The 12,875-nt window shown below is 43.7% G+C and overlaps 1 protein-coding gene across 1 annotated transcript; it reads left to right on the top strand.

The window, feature by feature from the left end:
• Positions 1–491: 491 nt before the first annotated feature.
• klhl31 (kelch-like family member 31) lies at positions 492–4,343 on the top strand (the record flags this gene model as incomplete). The annotated part of the gene is made up of 3 exons (XM_083658447.1): positions 492–547; positions 2,282–3,487; positions 3,611–4,343. The coding sequence occupies exons 2-3, from the start codon at positions 2,313–2,315 to the stop codon at positions 4,341–4,343; spliced, it is 1,908 nt and encodes a 635-aa protein (XP_083514573.1). The 5' UTR covers positions 492–547; positions 2,282–2,312.
• Positions 4,344–12,875: the final 8,532 nt, after the last annotated feature.

Raw genomic sequence — 12,875 nt, forward strand, 5'->3', positions numbered from 1 at the left:
CATTCATTCAAAGATAAACTTAATCCACTACATGAAAAATACTAATAATAATAATGACTAATTAATTAGATTGCTGGAATGAAGGTATGGCAGTATATTCCGGTTACAGACATGTTAAGGCTTTAACTTGAGAAAGATTAACATTTGGAATTTGCAATCAGCTACTGTACATTCCTGAAGTATCGCACTCTCTCTCATTCTAACCCCCCCCCCCTCTCTCTCTCTCCAACAGTGGCGTGTTATTTAAACTCTTCATATAGGTCCGCAGGCATGCAGTCAGGATATAGGTCGAGCCATGTGTTGACATCAAGTCGATTGGAGGTTATTGTGGGATATGTTATAGCCGGGGTGGGGGGCGTCGGCATCGTGGTCCTCCCTGCCCTCTGCTGCGCACCTATTGCGCAATAGTTGATTGGCATCCCCACCACTAGAGGAGGAGTTAACTGCATGTCTCTGTGAGTAACGGAGTCTGTGTTCTCTCTCTCCTGCACACTGACTGGAGGCGCAAGTAGCCTACCGTCTTCACCGGCCTAACTTCATTTATCAGGTAAGAAGAGCTGTCATGTGCTTGTTTTTACTTTTTTAATATACAATGAAAAGGCAGCGGCATGCTGGTGAACGGTTCAGCGTTTGTGAACCAGTGTTAAGTAGAAAAGCAGAATTGATTCTGTTTAATTTAGATGTGCTTAAATATACAAATAATTAGCCTATTATAAAGTCTGAAGCTGGGGGGACAACACGCTTTTGACAGACTAATCTCCAGTCAAGACAGTGAGCCTGTCTGCCAGGGTGGTAGGCTAATATTTGAAGGACAGTTAGGCCTTTATCAAACTTTTTTCTATCATGGGCGTTGTTGATTGCACACTTGAATATGGACAAGCCCAACTTAATTTAAATAAACAAAAACAAATATTGTCTAATTTGAATTGAGACAACCAGAGCACATGAGGCCTGCTGTCCATGTGTTAAAGTCTATAAAAGGAACGTCATGGGTGAGCTGTCCAGCGTTGCTATTCCTGGACAAGCTGCTGATAAACTGTGACAGATGCAGAGAGAGGAATGTTGACGCACTGACTTGCATGCTCCAGCATCACCTAGTAAATGTGTCTATTTAAGATAGCTTTTATTTAAGATGTCAATTTATAAAAATAAATTCTACAAATTAGAAAATGAGGAAAAAAACCTTCAGCATTTTGTCATGATGAATGACATGGGACCCGCATGGGACAGAGACAGTTTAACAGTAGCCTACACAGTGAAACACCTGAGGACAGCTGGACCTCATAAATAGTGCAAATGGACATACTATGGACAAAATACATAATTTCAATAATATATAGGTTATTCTTGTGAATAGGGCATACCCTGCATTCCTCTATATTACGGTATTATTACTTTATAATTTGTGATTGTTTTTCTGTATTGCTTTCTTGTCTTACTGTTACTGATTGCTGCATTGTTTGCACTAAATCAAATTCCTCGTTTGTAATCTAATTAGGCTACTTGAATCTTGAATATTCCTAGCCATGTCAATACTAGTGTGATCAGACTAGATTAAATATAGGCCAGCTCTTTGGCAGAATGATTCATATCTGTCACAAGTAGGCTACATCTGTTACAATTGATCAGTAGCATGTCACTCTCTGACTGGTGTACCTACATCAATCTTTGTGCATCATAAAAGGTGTTGTTCGAGGGGCACGGTGGCTCAGCGGTAGAGCTGTCGCCTCACAGCTAGAAGGTCCTGGGTTCGATTCCCACCTGGGACGCTGTGAGCGCTGAAGGAGTGCGTGCCCATCCGCATGTCCTCGAGTGCCCACCACCCGGGTGGGGTCGTCAAATGGGCCTTTCTGTGTAGAGTTTGCATGTTCTGCCCGTGCCCCCTGGGGGTTTCCTTCATACATGTATAGGAACCCCACACCAAAACATGCAATATCCTGGTTGCTGAAGTGGTGCCTCCTCTGGTCGTTAGGGGCGCCTGTTAGGAGGGAGGGGAACTCGTTGGAATAGCGTGATCCTCCCACGTGCTATGTCCTACCGGTGAAGCTTCCCCTGTCAGGTGAAAAGAAGCGGCTGGCTACTGCCCATGTCTCGGAGGAAGCATGGAGTCAGTTTCGGCTCTCCCCAGATCGACAGAGGGTGGAGCAGCAACCAGGATAAATAAATTAAAAATTAGCACTAATGGGGGATACAAATGGGCTAAAAAATCTGGGGGGGGGGGAATAAAAAATAATTAAAAATAAAAGGTGTTGTTCAACTTCTGTTTTCATGTCATTTGCAGAAGGTCTGGGCTGTGTTCAGCTGCTGCAGCCATGGCTCCCAAAAAGAACAAGGCCACCAAGAAGAGCAAAGGAGACATCAATGAAATGACCATCATGGTGGAGGACAGCCCCATCAACAAGATCAACGGGCTGAACACGCTGCTCGAAGGAGGCAACGGCTTCAGCTGCATCTCGACCGAAGTGACAGATTCCCTGTACGCCCCCAACCTCTTGGAGGGTCTGAGCGGCATGAGGCAAGAGAGCTTCCTCTGCGATCTGACCGTCGCCACCAAGTCCAAGTCTTTCGATGTCCACAAGGTCGTCATGGCCTCCTGCAGCGAGTACATTCGAAACATCCTGAAGAAGGATTCCACCCTCCAGAAGATCGACCTGAACGATCTGTCGCCGGTCGGCCTGGCCACGGCCATCACCTACGCGTACTCGGGGAAGCTCACCCTGTCGCTCTACAGCATCGGCAGCACCATCGCGGCGGCCATGTTGCTGCAGGTCGGCACCCTGGTGAAGATGTGCAGCGACTTCCTCATGCAGGAGCTGAGCGTGGAGAACTGCATGTACGTGGCCAACCTCGCCGACACCTACGACCTCAAAGAAACCAAAGGGGCGTCTCAGAAGTTCATGCGGGAGAACTTCATCGAGTTCTCCGAGATGGAGCAGTTCCTGAAGCTCACTTACGAGCAGATCAGCGATTTCCTGTCAGACGACTCCCTGCAGCTGCCGTCCGAGGTCACGGCCTTCCAGATAGCCATGAAATGGTTGGACTTTGACGAGAAGAGGTTGAAGTACGCGGCCGACCTTCTGACCCACATCCGCTTCGGCACCATCTCTGCCCAAGACCTGGTCAATCACGTCCAGAGTGTGCCTAGGATGATGCAAGACCCCGAGTGCCACCGTCTCCTAGTCGACGCCATGAATTACCATCTGCTGCCATACCAACAGAACATCCTCCAGTCACGCAGAACTAAGGTGCGCGGCGGGACGCGGGTGATGCTCACAGTTGGCGGACGGCCAGCCTTGACAGAGAAGTCTCTTAGCAAAGACGTTCTCTACAGGGATGATGATCATGTGTGGAATAAGTTTACAGAAATGCCAGCTAAGAGTTTCAATCAGTGTGTGGCCGTGCTGGACGGCTTCCTGTACGTGGCAGGAGGTGAAGACCAGAACGATGCAAGGAACCAGGCTAAACATGCTGTTAGCAACTTCTGCAGGTAAAGGACTTACCACATCGATACTGTTACTTTGATTTGATTTTGTCAGTATTTGTCACGTGAGTTTGTGTACATTTAAAAATGGAGTCTTTGTAAAAACCTCTGACATTCTTACTTCTATAGGTATGATCCCCGCTTCAACTCTTGGATTCATCTGAGCAACATGATCCAGAAGCGCACCCACTTCAGCCTCAACACCTTCAACGGCCTCTTGTTTGCCGTGGGAGGCCGCAACGGCGACGGGTGCCAGGCCTCCGTGGAGTGCTACGTTCCCTCTTCCAACCAGTGGCAGATGAAGGCTCCGATGGAGATAGCGCGCTGCTGCCACGGCAGCTCCGTCATCAACGGCAAGATCCTGGTGTCCGGAGGTTACATCAACAACGCCTACACCAGGGCCGTGTGCTGCTACGACCCGTCCACCGATAGCTGGCAGGATAAGGGCAGTTTGAGCACGCCTAGAGGTTGGCACTGCGCCGCCACCGTGGGAGACCGGGCCTACGTGATCGGCGGCAGCCAGCTGGGCGGCCGCGGGGAGAGGGTCGATGTGCTAGCGGTTGAATCTTACAATCCTCACAACGGGCAGTGGAGCTACTGTGCCCCGCTTCACACGGGAGTGAGCACCGCCGGCGTCGTCGGTTTGAACAACAAGGTCTATATCCTGGGAGGCTGGAACGAGGTGGAGAAGAAGTACAAGAAATGCATTCAGGTTTACAACCCCGATCTCAACGACTGGACTGAGGAGGACGAGTTGCCAGAAGCTACAGTGGGCATATCATGCTGCATTGTCACTATGCCCACACGGAAAACACGAGAGTCTAGAGCCAGTTCAGCTTCTTCTGCACCAGTCAGTATATAAGCATGATGTTTACATGGCTAAAGGCCTCCCCTCCAGCTTGTCTGTTGCATAAATCTTGGTTCTAAATTCTACCAATAATACCCCCCCCCCCTTTTTTTCTAGGGCCAAGATGTTCTTATTTTAAATAATCATCAACATCTCAGTGGAACAGAAAATGAATGAAATCCAAAAGTGCAACACATTTGAGAACATAAATAAAATGAGAATGTATTTGGTAAAACTCGATTCCAGTCAATGTCGGCATTTTCCAAACAGTGATAAGTTCTGAAACGTTCGTGTTGAATGTCAGTGGATGTAATGAAGGGAACATTGTCCAAAATATTTGTTACGTCTATGACATTTATGTCAGGTAAGGATTATGACAGAGACATAAACCAGGCAATTATGTCAAACCAATTTTATTGTCATTATTAGACAGAAATTTTCCTTTGGGGCCAATTCAGTTGGGATAATTTCATTAGCCCTATATTGCTATAACACACACAATAGTTATTTAATCAGATGGGAGGTAATCAATGATTTATAAGGTACAGATGCAAAATCAATGCTCTTAAGCTGTAATGTAACTTTATCATCATGTTTGTCATCTGGAGCCGTGGTTGTAAACAAACGAAGGATACTTGGTAGCAAGGTTTCCTGGAGCAGCTGTAGTCACTGTGATTCTCAAATACTTGAATGGAAAACTGCTATTCACAAATAGAGCCATTACATCCCATCTCCTGGTGGGAGGTGTTTCAGATAAGGAATAGCTGGAGCTAGAAGATGCAGTGTCAGACTTCAAAGTGACATCACCTACCAGGAGTAGGTGCTTTTGGTTAGTGCTGATCTTAACACACTGTGCAGTGGGGCGACAGTTCCTCTGCATGCATTTCATGTACAGTATTAGTCTAGTCTAGTATAGTGCCTTAGACTCTAAGGCAGTGGTTCTCAACCTGTGGTACGGGTACTACTGGTGGTACGCGGGGCTCCCCTCCCCTCTCATACTTATGGTGGTCATTTCTGAAGTAGTACTTGGTGTAAAAAGGTTGAGAAGCACTGGTCTAAGGTGTAGCGTGATTGTCATGACACTGTCTGTGCGAAGGACTAGGTAATGTTGGGAAAATGTTGGAATGATGAGGATTGAATGGGTTTAGATGTGAAGGTGTTTTTTGTTTTGTCTTGTTTTGTAAAAAAAAAAGAGGTTAACTTGGGAATAAAGTTAATAGCCTGAGCTTTCATGGGCGTCAGCACTGAATTCCCTGACTGCTCATGTTTCAGATTTTTTTTTGCTTGTTTTTAAATTAAAGAGTTGAAGTGTATGATGATCTGTGGTCATTTATTCAAACCCCAATCCAGAAAGCACATTTCCATGCTTTTTTTTTAAACTAAAACTCTAATTTTCAGTATGTTACTAAAGTGAAGGGAATTATCATGGTCAATTATGCATATAGGATATAATTTATTTAGATATTTGCATAGAAAATAACATATCATTGCTGCTCTAGTGCTTTATTTTTCTCTTTACACTAATGAAATGGCTTTGGAAATAAAATTGGTGACATCACGGTTTGATGTCATTGCTTTTCAGTAGGGTCACCTTGCTATGAAATAATGTCAGCATCAATGTGCAGATGCAGTTTGGCCAGTTTGAGGTCATTGAAAGATTCAGGATGGTCCTTGCTTCTCTCTGTCTATCAGCTATAGCTACCATATGCCTAAAATAAAGTTTTGTCTTTTTTTAAACTAGGAATCACTCGCGATACGCGTGCTCGATTCCTATGCTTGCCGCGTGGGCCAAATCTGACATCACTGATGACATCATCAGTGATGTCACAATGCCTCCTTGTGTGTGTGTGTGTGTGTGTGCCCCCTTATGACATCACTAATGACATCATCAGTGTGTGTGTGTGTGTGTGTGTGTGTGTGTGTGTGTGTGTGTGTGTGTGTGTGTGTGTGTGTGTGTGTGTGCCATCAGTGATGTCACAATGCCTCCTTGTGTGTGTGTGTGTGTGTGTGTGTGTGTGTGTGTGTGTGTGTGTGTGTGTGTGTCAGTGGGACAAAAATTGGAACAGACAACAAAGAGAACAGAGCCCACATTGCCACATTTTTATATATAAATAAATAGATAGGCTATAGATAGATTAATTACCAACAACAAAACTCGGCCTCTGTCGTGACTCGTGACGTCACGCCTACCTGGCTTGTCGGTTCCGCCCATGATATATAGTATGATCAATGGGCGCGCTGGCAGCCTGTCGGTACGCACCGCGCACGGCTGCAGTGCCAGGTGAATCAGCGTGATGGCCAGCAACTCTGATGTGGTGAAGAAAATCTGCCGGTACAAAGTCCAGCTCACAGACACAGCACGGGAGGCTGCCACGGTACATCACCTTAGCTGCTTTTCTTAATTGAGTAGCCTAATATTGATTAATGTAGCACACAGGGGGCAGAGCCAAACGCTCCATTTGAGAGAGAGAGAAAACACGTCTTTTGTTTATTGTGACTGAGGTGGTTTTATTTAGAAACAAATCTCCAAGGCAATCAAGTAATTGGCTCAATCAATGAGTTAATTTAACGTTAGGCTAACTAAAGCTTAACTGGCTGTCAAAAGGAAGAAAACAAACACAAGTTCCAGTCTCTAACAATGCTGCCTGCAGCCACCTGCTGTTATATTAGCTGCAATAAAAATGCGACGGAATTGGGATGCAAAAGGAATCTGGAGTTAACTCTAGCCCTCAGGCTCTTTGTACATAGAGCCTGAGGGCTAGAGTTGATGATTCTCAATCCTTTTCATATCATTTACTCCACATTAGGGCCACAGACCCCATGAGAGATCTTGTCTCTTGAACCCAAATCTGACCATTGGTTTGATAGGCCTATTATTTCCTCCAGAGGTCGAGGACTGTCTTTATTTTAGGTGATATTAGAGAGACAGTGAAACTATGATCAAAATAGTAGGCTAATTTTTCTACATTCTGTAATTGTGTTCACTCATAATTGTGTTAACTCTGTCAATTAAATAATGAAGTAAAAGCAAAATGCATCAAATTAGTTATAGTTGTCTTTATAGTTCTAAGGATAATAATAATAACATTAATTATAATTCTGCATCTCTATTCTCCAATGAATCAATTCAAGAAAGGTTTTGTTGGTTTGATGGAAATCATTATCCTCGTCTTATATACCATTGATTTCTATGTGGGGAGGGAGACACTGATTGGGTGGCTTCAGTCACTGACATGCTGCTACCACACAGCACTTAGAGGCGGAGTCAGGCTGTGTAGAGGCGGAGTCAGGCTGTGTGTAAAATTAGCAACACTTCCAGTTGTTCAACTTATGGCTGCTGTCCGTCATCACTGAAGGCTGTGCCAGCCTGTGGGCTCGTTTTGAGTTCATTTGGTTGTGGGTATATTGAGCAATTGAATGACTTTAGTTTAAATCAACTTTAAATAGTTTTGAATGCTGAACTTAACGCTCAATTCAGCTACATATACAGACTATATAACTGCCGGCATTAGCATGGTCCATTTATAGTGCATAGTAAAAGGAGCAGCCTGCGTGGGCGTGTGCTGTTCCCATACATAGCTCCTGCTCTGAATGCACAGTCAGCAACTGTGCCTGTCTACGGATCCAAAACCAGCACTGCCATATTTGGCATGTAGGGCTTCATTCAGCTTACGGTAGTTCACTTTCTAGGAGCTTTCTGTTTCGTCCTCTTTTTCCTTGACGGATCACCACTGATACAGTAATCATGCGTGAGAAGCATTACCAAACATGGCCAAGCACAATGTAAGATGTTAGCCAAAAGGTTTTTTAAGCGGTGGATTTAAAATGCACTAAAGCAGGGATTTTCAAAGTTATTTGATCCGATAGACACTCAACAATTGTGCCAAGATATCCTGATATTGCTGTTTGACATTTCAAAAATGACCAAATGCGTGAAAAAGGTCTGTCTGAAGGCATTTATTTGTCCCTGACTCTGGGTGGGAAATTGGGAAAACTGTCAATGACAGTGTCAAATTCCCCACAACTACTGTATCTCTTTAGCCAAATGACACACATTTAGGTGTGACATGAGAACTCATGTCATATTTTTTCACTTCCATTCACTGAGCCTCCCCTGAAACTGCTCGGAGCCCCCCCCTGGGGAGGCTCCCACCTCCCACTTTGAGAACCTCTGCACTAAAGCATGTTAAAGTCATCAGTGTGAGGGGGGGTTTATACTGCATTTCTTTCCTTCTTTTCAGGTGCTAAAAATCTTGCAGAAACTCAAGGATCTGGATATCACATTGGACATTCTTGCCGTGAGAAAAATAAGAGTTGATTTTTGTGTATTTATGTGAATTTTGTCTCAACGCTTTGCTGCATTCATTGGTAGGTTTACCATGTGTCTGTGTGTGATTTCTCCATAGGAAACTGGGATTGGAAAAACGGTGAACTCTTTGCGCAGACATGAGCAGGCTGGAGAATTTGCCAAGTCACTCGTTAGATATTGGAAGAAATTGATCCCGAAGGAATCCACAAGGTGCGACGCACTTTACTTTAAAGTTTGACGTTTCAATATCTACTGTGTTGGATTGTGATTGATTGGTTTGACATCTTTTTGATCTTGCATTTGACCTTGATGCAGCCAAATGGTACACGGGGAGGCCTCACAGAAGATGCCCTCACCCTTGACAGACACATTAGACGACAAAAACTGTCCAAATGTCAGTTTGACAATAGACAAATCAAACAATAACTGTATCACATCTCATGTCAAGAGCCAGGATACTTCAAATGAGCTCGTAATGAAAATGGGGAATAGAAAACCTATTTCAGAGAAACAAGACTCTGAAGAAGAAAATGGGAAAGGAGACCTGGAGGAAAACGACCAACAGGGAAAACAGAATATCTTGGAAGAAGAAGATTTTGAGAAAGAAATGGAAATCCATGGGGACAAAGAGGAGTATTCATCCACTTCTAAGAAAAAGAATCGGTGTAACCGAAACTCTGACGACGATACTGTGAAGAAACGGTGTAACAGGAAGTCTGCTGACGACGATACTGTGAAGAAACGGTGTAACAGGAAGTCTGCTGACGATGATACTGTGAAGAAACGGTGTAACAGGAAGTCTGCTGATGATGATACTGTGAAGAAACGGTGTAACAGAGACTCTGATGATGATGATACTGTGAAGAAACGGTGTAACAGGAAGTCTGCTGACGACGATACTGTGAAGAAACGGTGTAACAGGAAGTCTGCTGACGACGATGCTGTGAAGAAACGGTGTAACAGGAAGTCTGCTGATGATGATACTGTGAAGAAACGGTGTAACAGAGACTCTGATGATGATGATACTGTGAAGAAACGGTGTAACAGGAAGTCTGCTGACGACGATACTGTGAAGAAACGGTGTAACAGGAAGTCTGCTGACGACGATACTGTGAAGAAACGGTGTAACAGAAACTCTGATGACGATACTGTCAAGAATCCGTGTAACAGTAACTCTGATGACGATACTGTGAAGAATCAGTGTAACAGCAACTCTGCTGACGACGATACTGTACTTGGAAGTGAAACCTCTGAGGACACTCTGCAGAAATCCAGGCCTGCATCCAGGGAGAAACCTCAAAGCAAACGTGTAAACTCTGTGCCAGAGAAAGTCAAAGAGTCAAAGGAAGCACAGCCAAGTTCAAAACCTACATCAAAAGATGCCGAAGAACCTTTCTCTTCTGACTCCAGTGACAAACACTCAAAGACTTGGTTTCGCGTGGCCAGTGCTAAAGGTGACAGACCAGCAGAAAGGCCCAATGGCTCCCAGGCACACAGCAGAAAGAGGAGGCAACCGGTTGAGAAGAAGCAGGTTGGTCTTGAATACAAATCCGAGTCTGAAAATGAGGGAAACACCAAAACCAAGAAGGCCAAGCATAAACACAAACCAAGTGGAAATGAGCCAGAGGAGTCGGCCATGTCTTTTGAGTCTTGCTTGAACTATGACTTGAACGTATCCAAGAGGAAGGACCGACCCAGAGCCAAGAATCCTCCAAAAAAGATCAAGACAAACAAACACACAAAAGAACTTGGCATGAAATCTGTCAAGTTACCACCTATGTCTGGAAATGCCATCAACCCCAAAAAGGTATATTTAAATATCACCTAAAAATTCTCTGTATATCATAAATGTAACATGGATTAGTCACGACTAACATTCCGCCATATTTTAGAAGGTTAAGCGGTCTGTAATGGACTTGCTCGACATTCCTTTACCTCCAGTTCTGCCTGAATGTGATAAGCCATCCATTGTTGAGTACTTTGAGAAAAAAGGTTTGTACACAACACACCTGTATTTGTACTGTATTGTAAATATGATATAGTGTCTTGTAAGCCCATATGGGCTGGGCACCTTAAGGTGCATGACACTTAAATAAAAAATATCAATCAATCATGTACATTATGACAAAGGCTTTAGATAAAGGCTACTTTGTTCATGACATTTTGCCTTACAGTCGAGAAGATCTCTGATATTTCGGACATCTCAGAGGAGTCGGCGGGCTTCACCGGTCAGAGATTAAACACGAAGATGCAGGTCTACTCCGGCGCCAAGACCATCTTCCTCCCAGCCATGATGTCCTTGTACCAGCAGTGTATCCGTACTCTGCAGAACAACATCGACTGTGAGTAAAGGAAGACTCCGTGAGGAGGCCATATCTGTCGCTTTTGTTGGATTTGCTTTTGTTGAATTTCTTCTCAGTGCTTTATGAAACTGGAGGAGTCCCCTTTGATCTCCTGGAGCCGGTGCTGGAGAGATGCACACCCAACCAGCTGCTACGTATTGAAGAATGCAACCCGGTAAGACTTGTGATTTTCTTTTATTAATATGGTATACTATATGTCAAAGTTCATTCTGAAATTTCCTGATCGATGTGGTTTGGCTCGCTGGTCATTTTAAGGCCCTGCTTCCTCACTGTTTCCTCAAACATCTCCTGCAGAGAAGATGCGGAAATAGGAAGGTTTAGAGTATAACTCATTTGCAGTAGATTTCTGTTCTTCTACACACACATTAATTATGTTTCCTTGCATTTGATTGTGTTGTCTAGATCTACATGGGCGTGACTGATCACTTGTGGGAGAAACACTGTCAGAGGGAGTTTCGGGAGTCCAAGCTTGAGGAGTACGAGTCCTGGAAAGAGATGTACACCAGGCTGTCTGAGGCGAGGGAGAGGAGATTCAAGAGCCTGACCAAAACCATCGCCTCGGCCCAGTCTAACAGACCCAAAGGTGTGGACTGAATTTAGTGCGCAGTTTCAACACATTTTTCTGTCAATGTGAAGGCATCTCAACATGAACTTGTGCTCCTTGAACCTTTTGACATATGAATGTATCAATAATGTTCTGAACTACGTAGACAAATGTTTAAAATCGGTTACTATATCGCTACAATAATAACAACCTTTCAAACGTTTAAAACCACAATAATGGACTATTTTGAGTACATTGGTTGTATACAGTTTCTTGAGAAGGAGTGTAGTGGTAGGTTGTATGATAAACCTAAAAGCATTAAATATTAATTAATGGTCAAGGACCCAGGAACTTGACAAGGTTACCCAGGTGTTACCCAGAAACCCAGTGAAAAGTTACCCAGTAACTGAAAGTGAAAAGTTACCCAGGTGTTACCCAGTAACCCAGTGAAGGATAAGGTCCTAAACTGGGTTGTAAAAAAAAAACAGGGTTGTAAAAAAACACATTTTCTGCCATTTTTATTGAATAGAATATCTTAATAAAATAATTTTGGTGTTGAATGAAGCACTTGTAGAGTAAATACTCAGGTGGGCTGTGATCGCTAATTTATATCACAAAACAACATTTAAATTGGATTCCTCACCACTTAAACACATGACCTGAAGATAAGCAATTATTTCACAGCACCAGAAACTAGAGGACTATGACTTGATCTCAGAATATTATTGAGATGGACAATTAAACCACCGCAGGAATGAGTCCGGAAGTAGCGCTTGGGTTCATCAGTCTACAATATTTCTCTCAACATTTTGTCTCATTACCTGCTTTGGTGCTTGTGAACGCACCCTTTATCAGACCAGGAAGTGACTCACAATGCTAGTGGAACATATTCTTCATGTTCTTTAGAAACATTTCTGTTATGCTTCTGTTCTCCTCCAGGAAGCTGCACTGCACAAGAAACTACATCCACATGAACCTCTAATTTATATCACAAAACAACATTTAAATTGGATTCCTCACCACTTAAACACATGACCTGAAGATAAGCAATTCTTTCACAGCACCAGAAACTAGAGGACTATGACTTGATCTCAGAATATTATTGAGATGGACAATTAAACCACCGCAGGAATGAGTCCGGAATTAGCGCTTGGGTTCGTCAGGGGAAAAGTCTATGGGGATTTAACATGGGGAGGATTTAGCTTAAATGCATAAAATAAGGTCTGTGGTTAACAAAAGTTTATAGGAGCGGTAATGTGGGTTCAGCAGGATAATCTTCACAAACGTGAATCACTTGTATGACTTTTGAAACGTAAATGCGTTTTTTTAAA

This window comes from Poromitra crassiceps (genome assembly GCF_964638095.1).
Source record: "Poromitra crassiceps genome assembly, chromosome: 22".
Lineage (NCBI taxonomy): Eukaryota > Metazoa > Chordata > Actinopteri > Beryciformes > Melamphaidae > Poromitra > Poromitra crassiceps.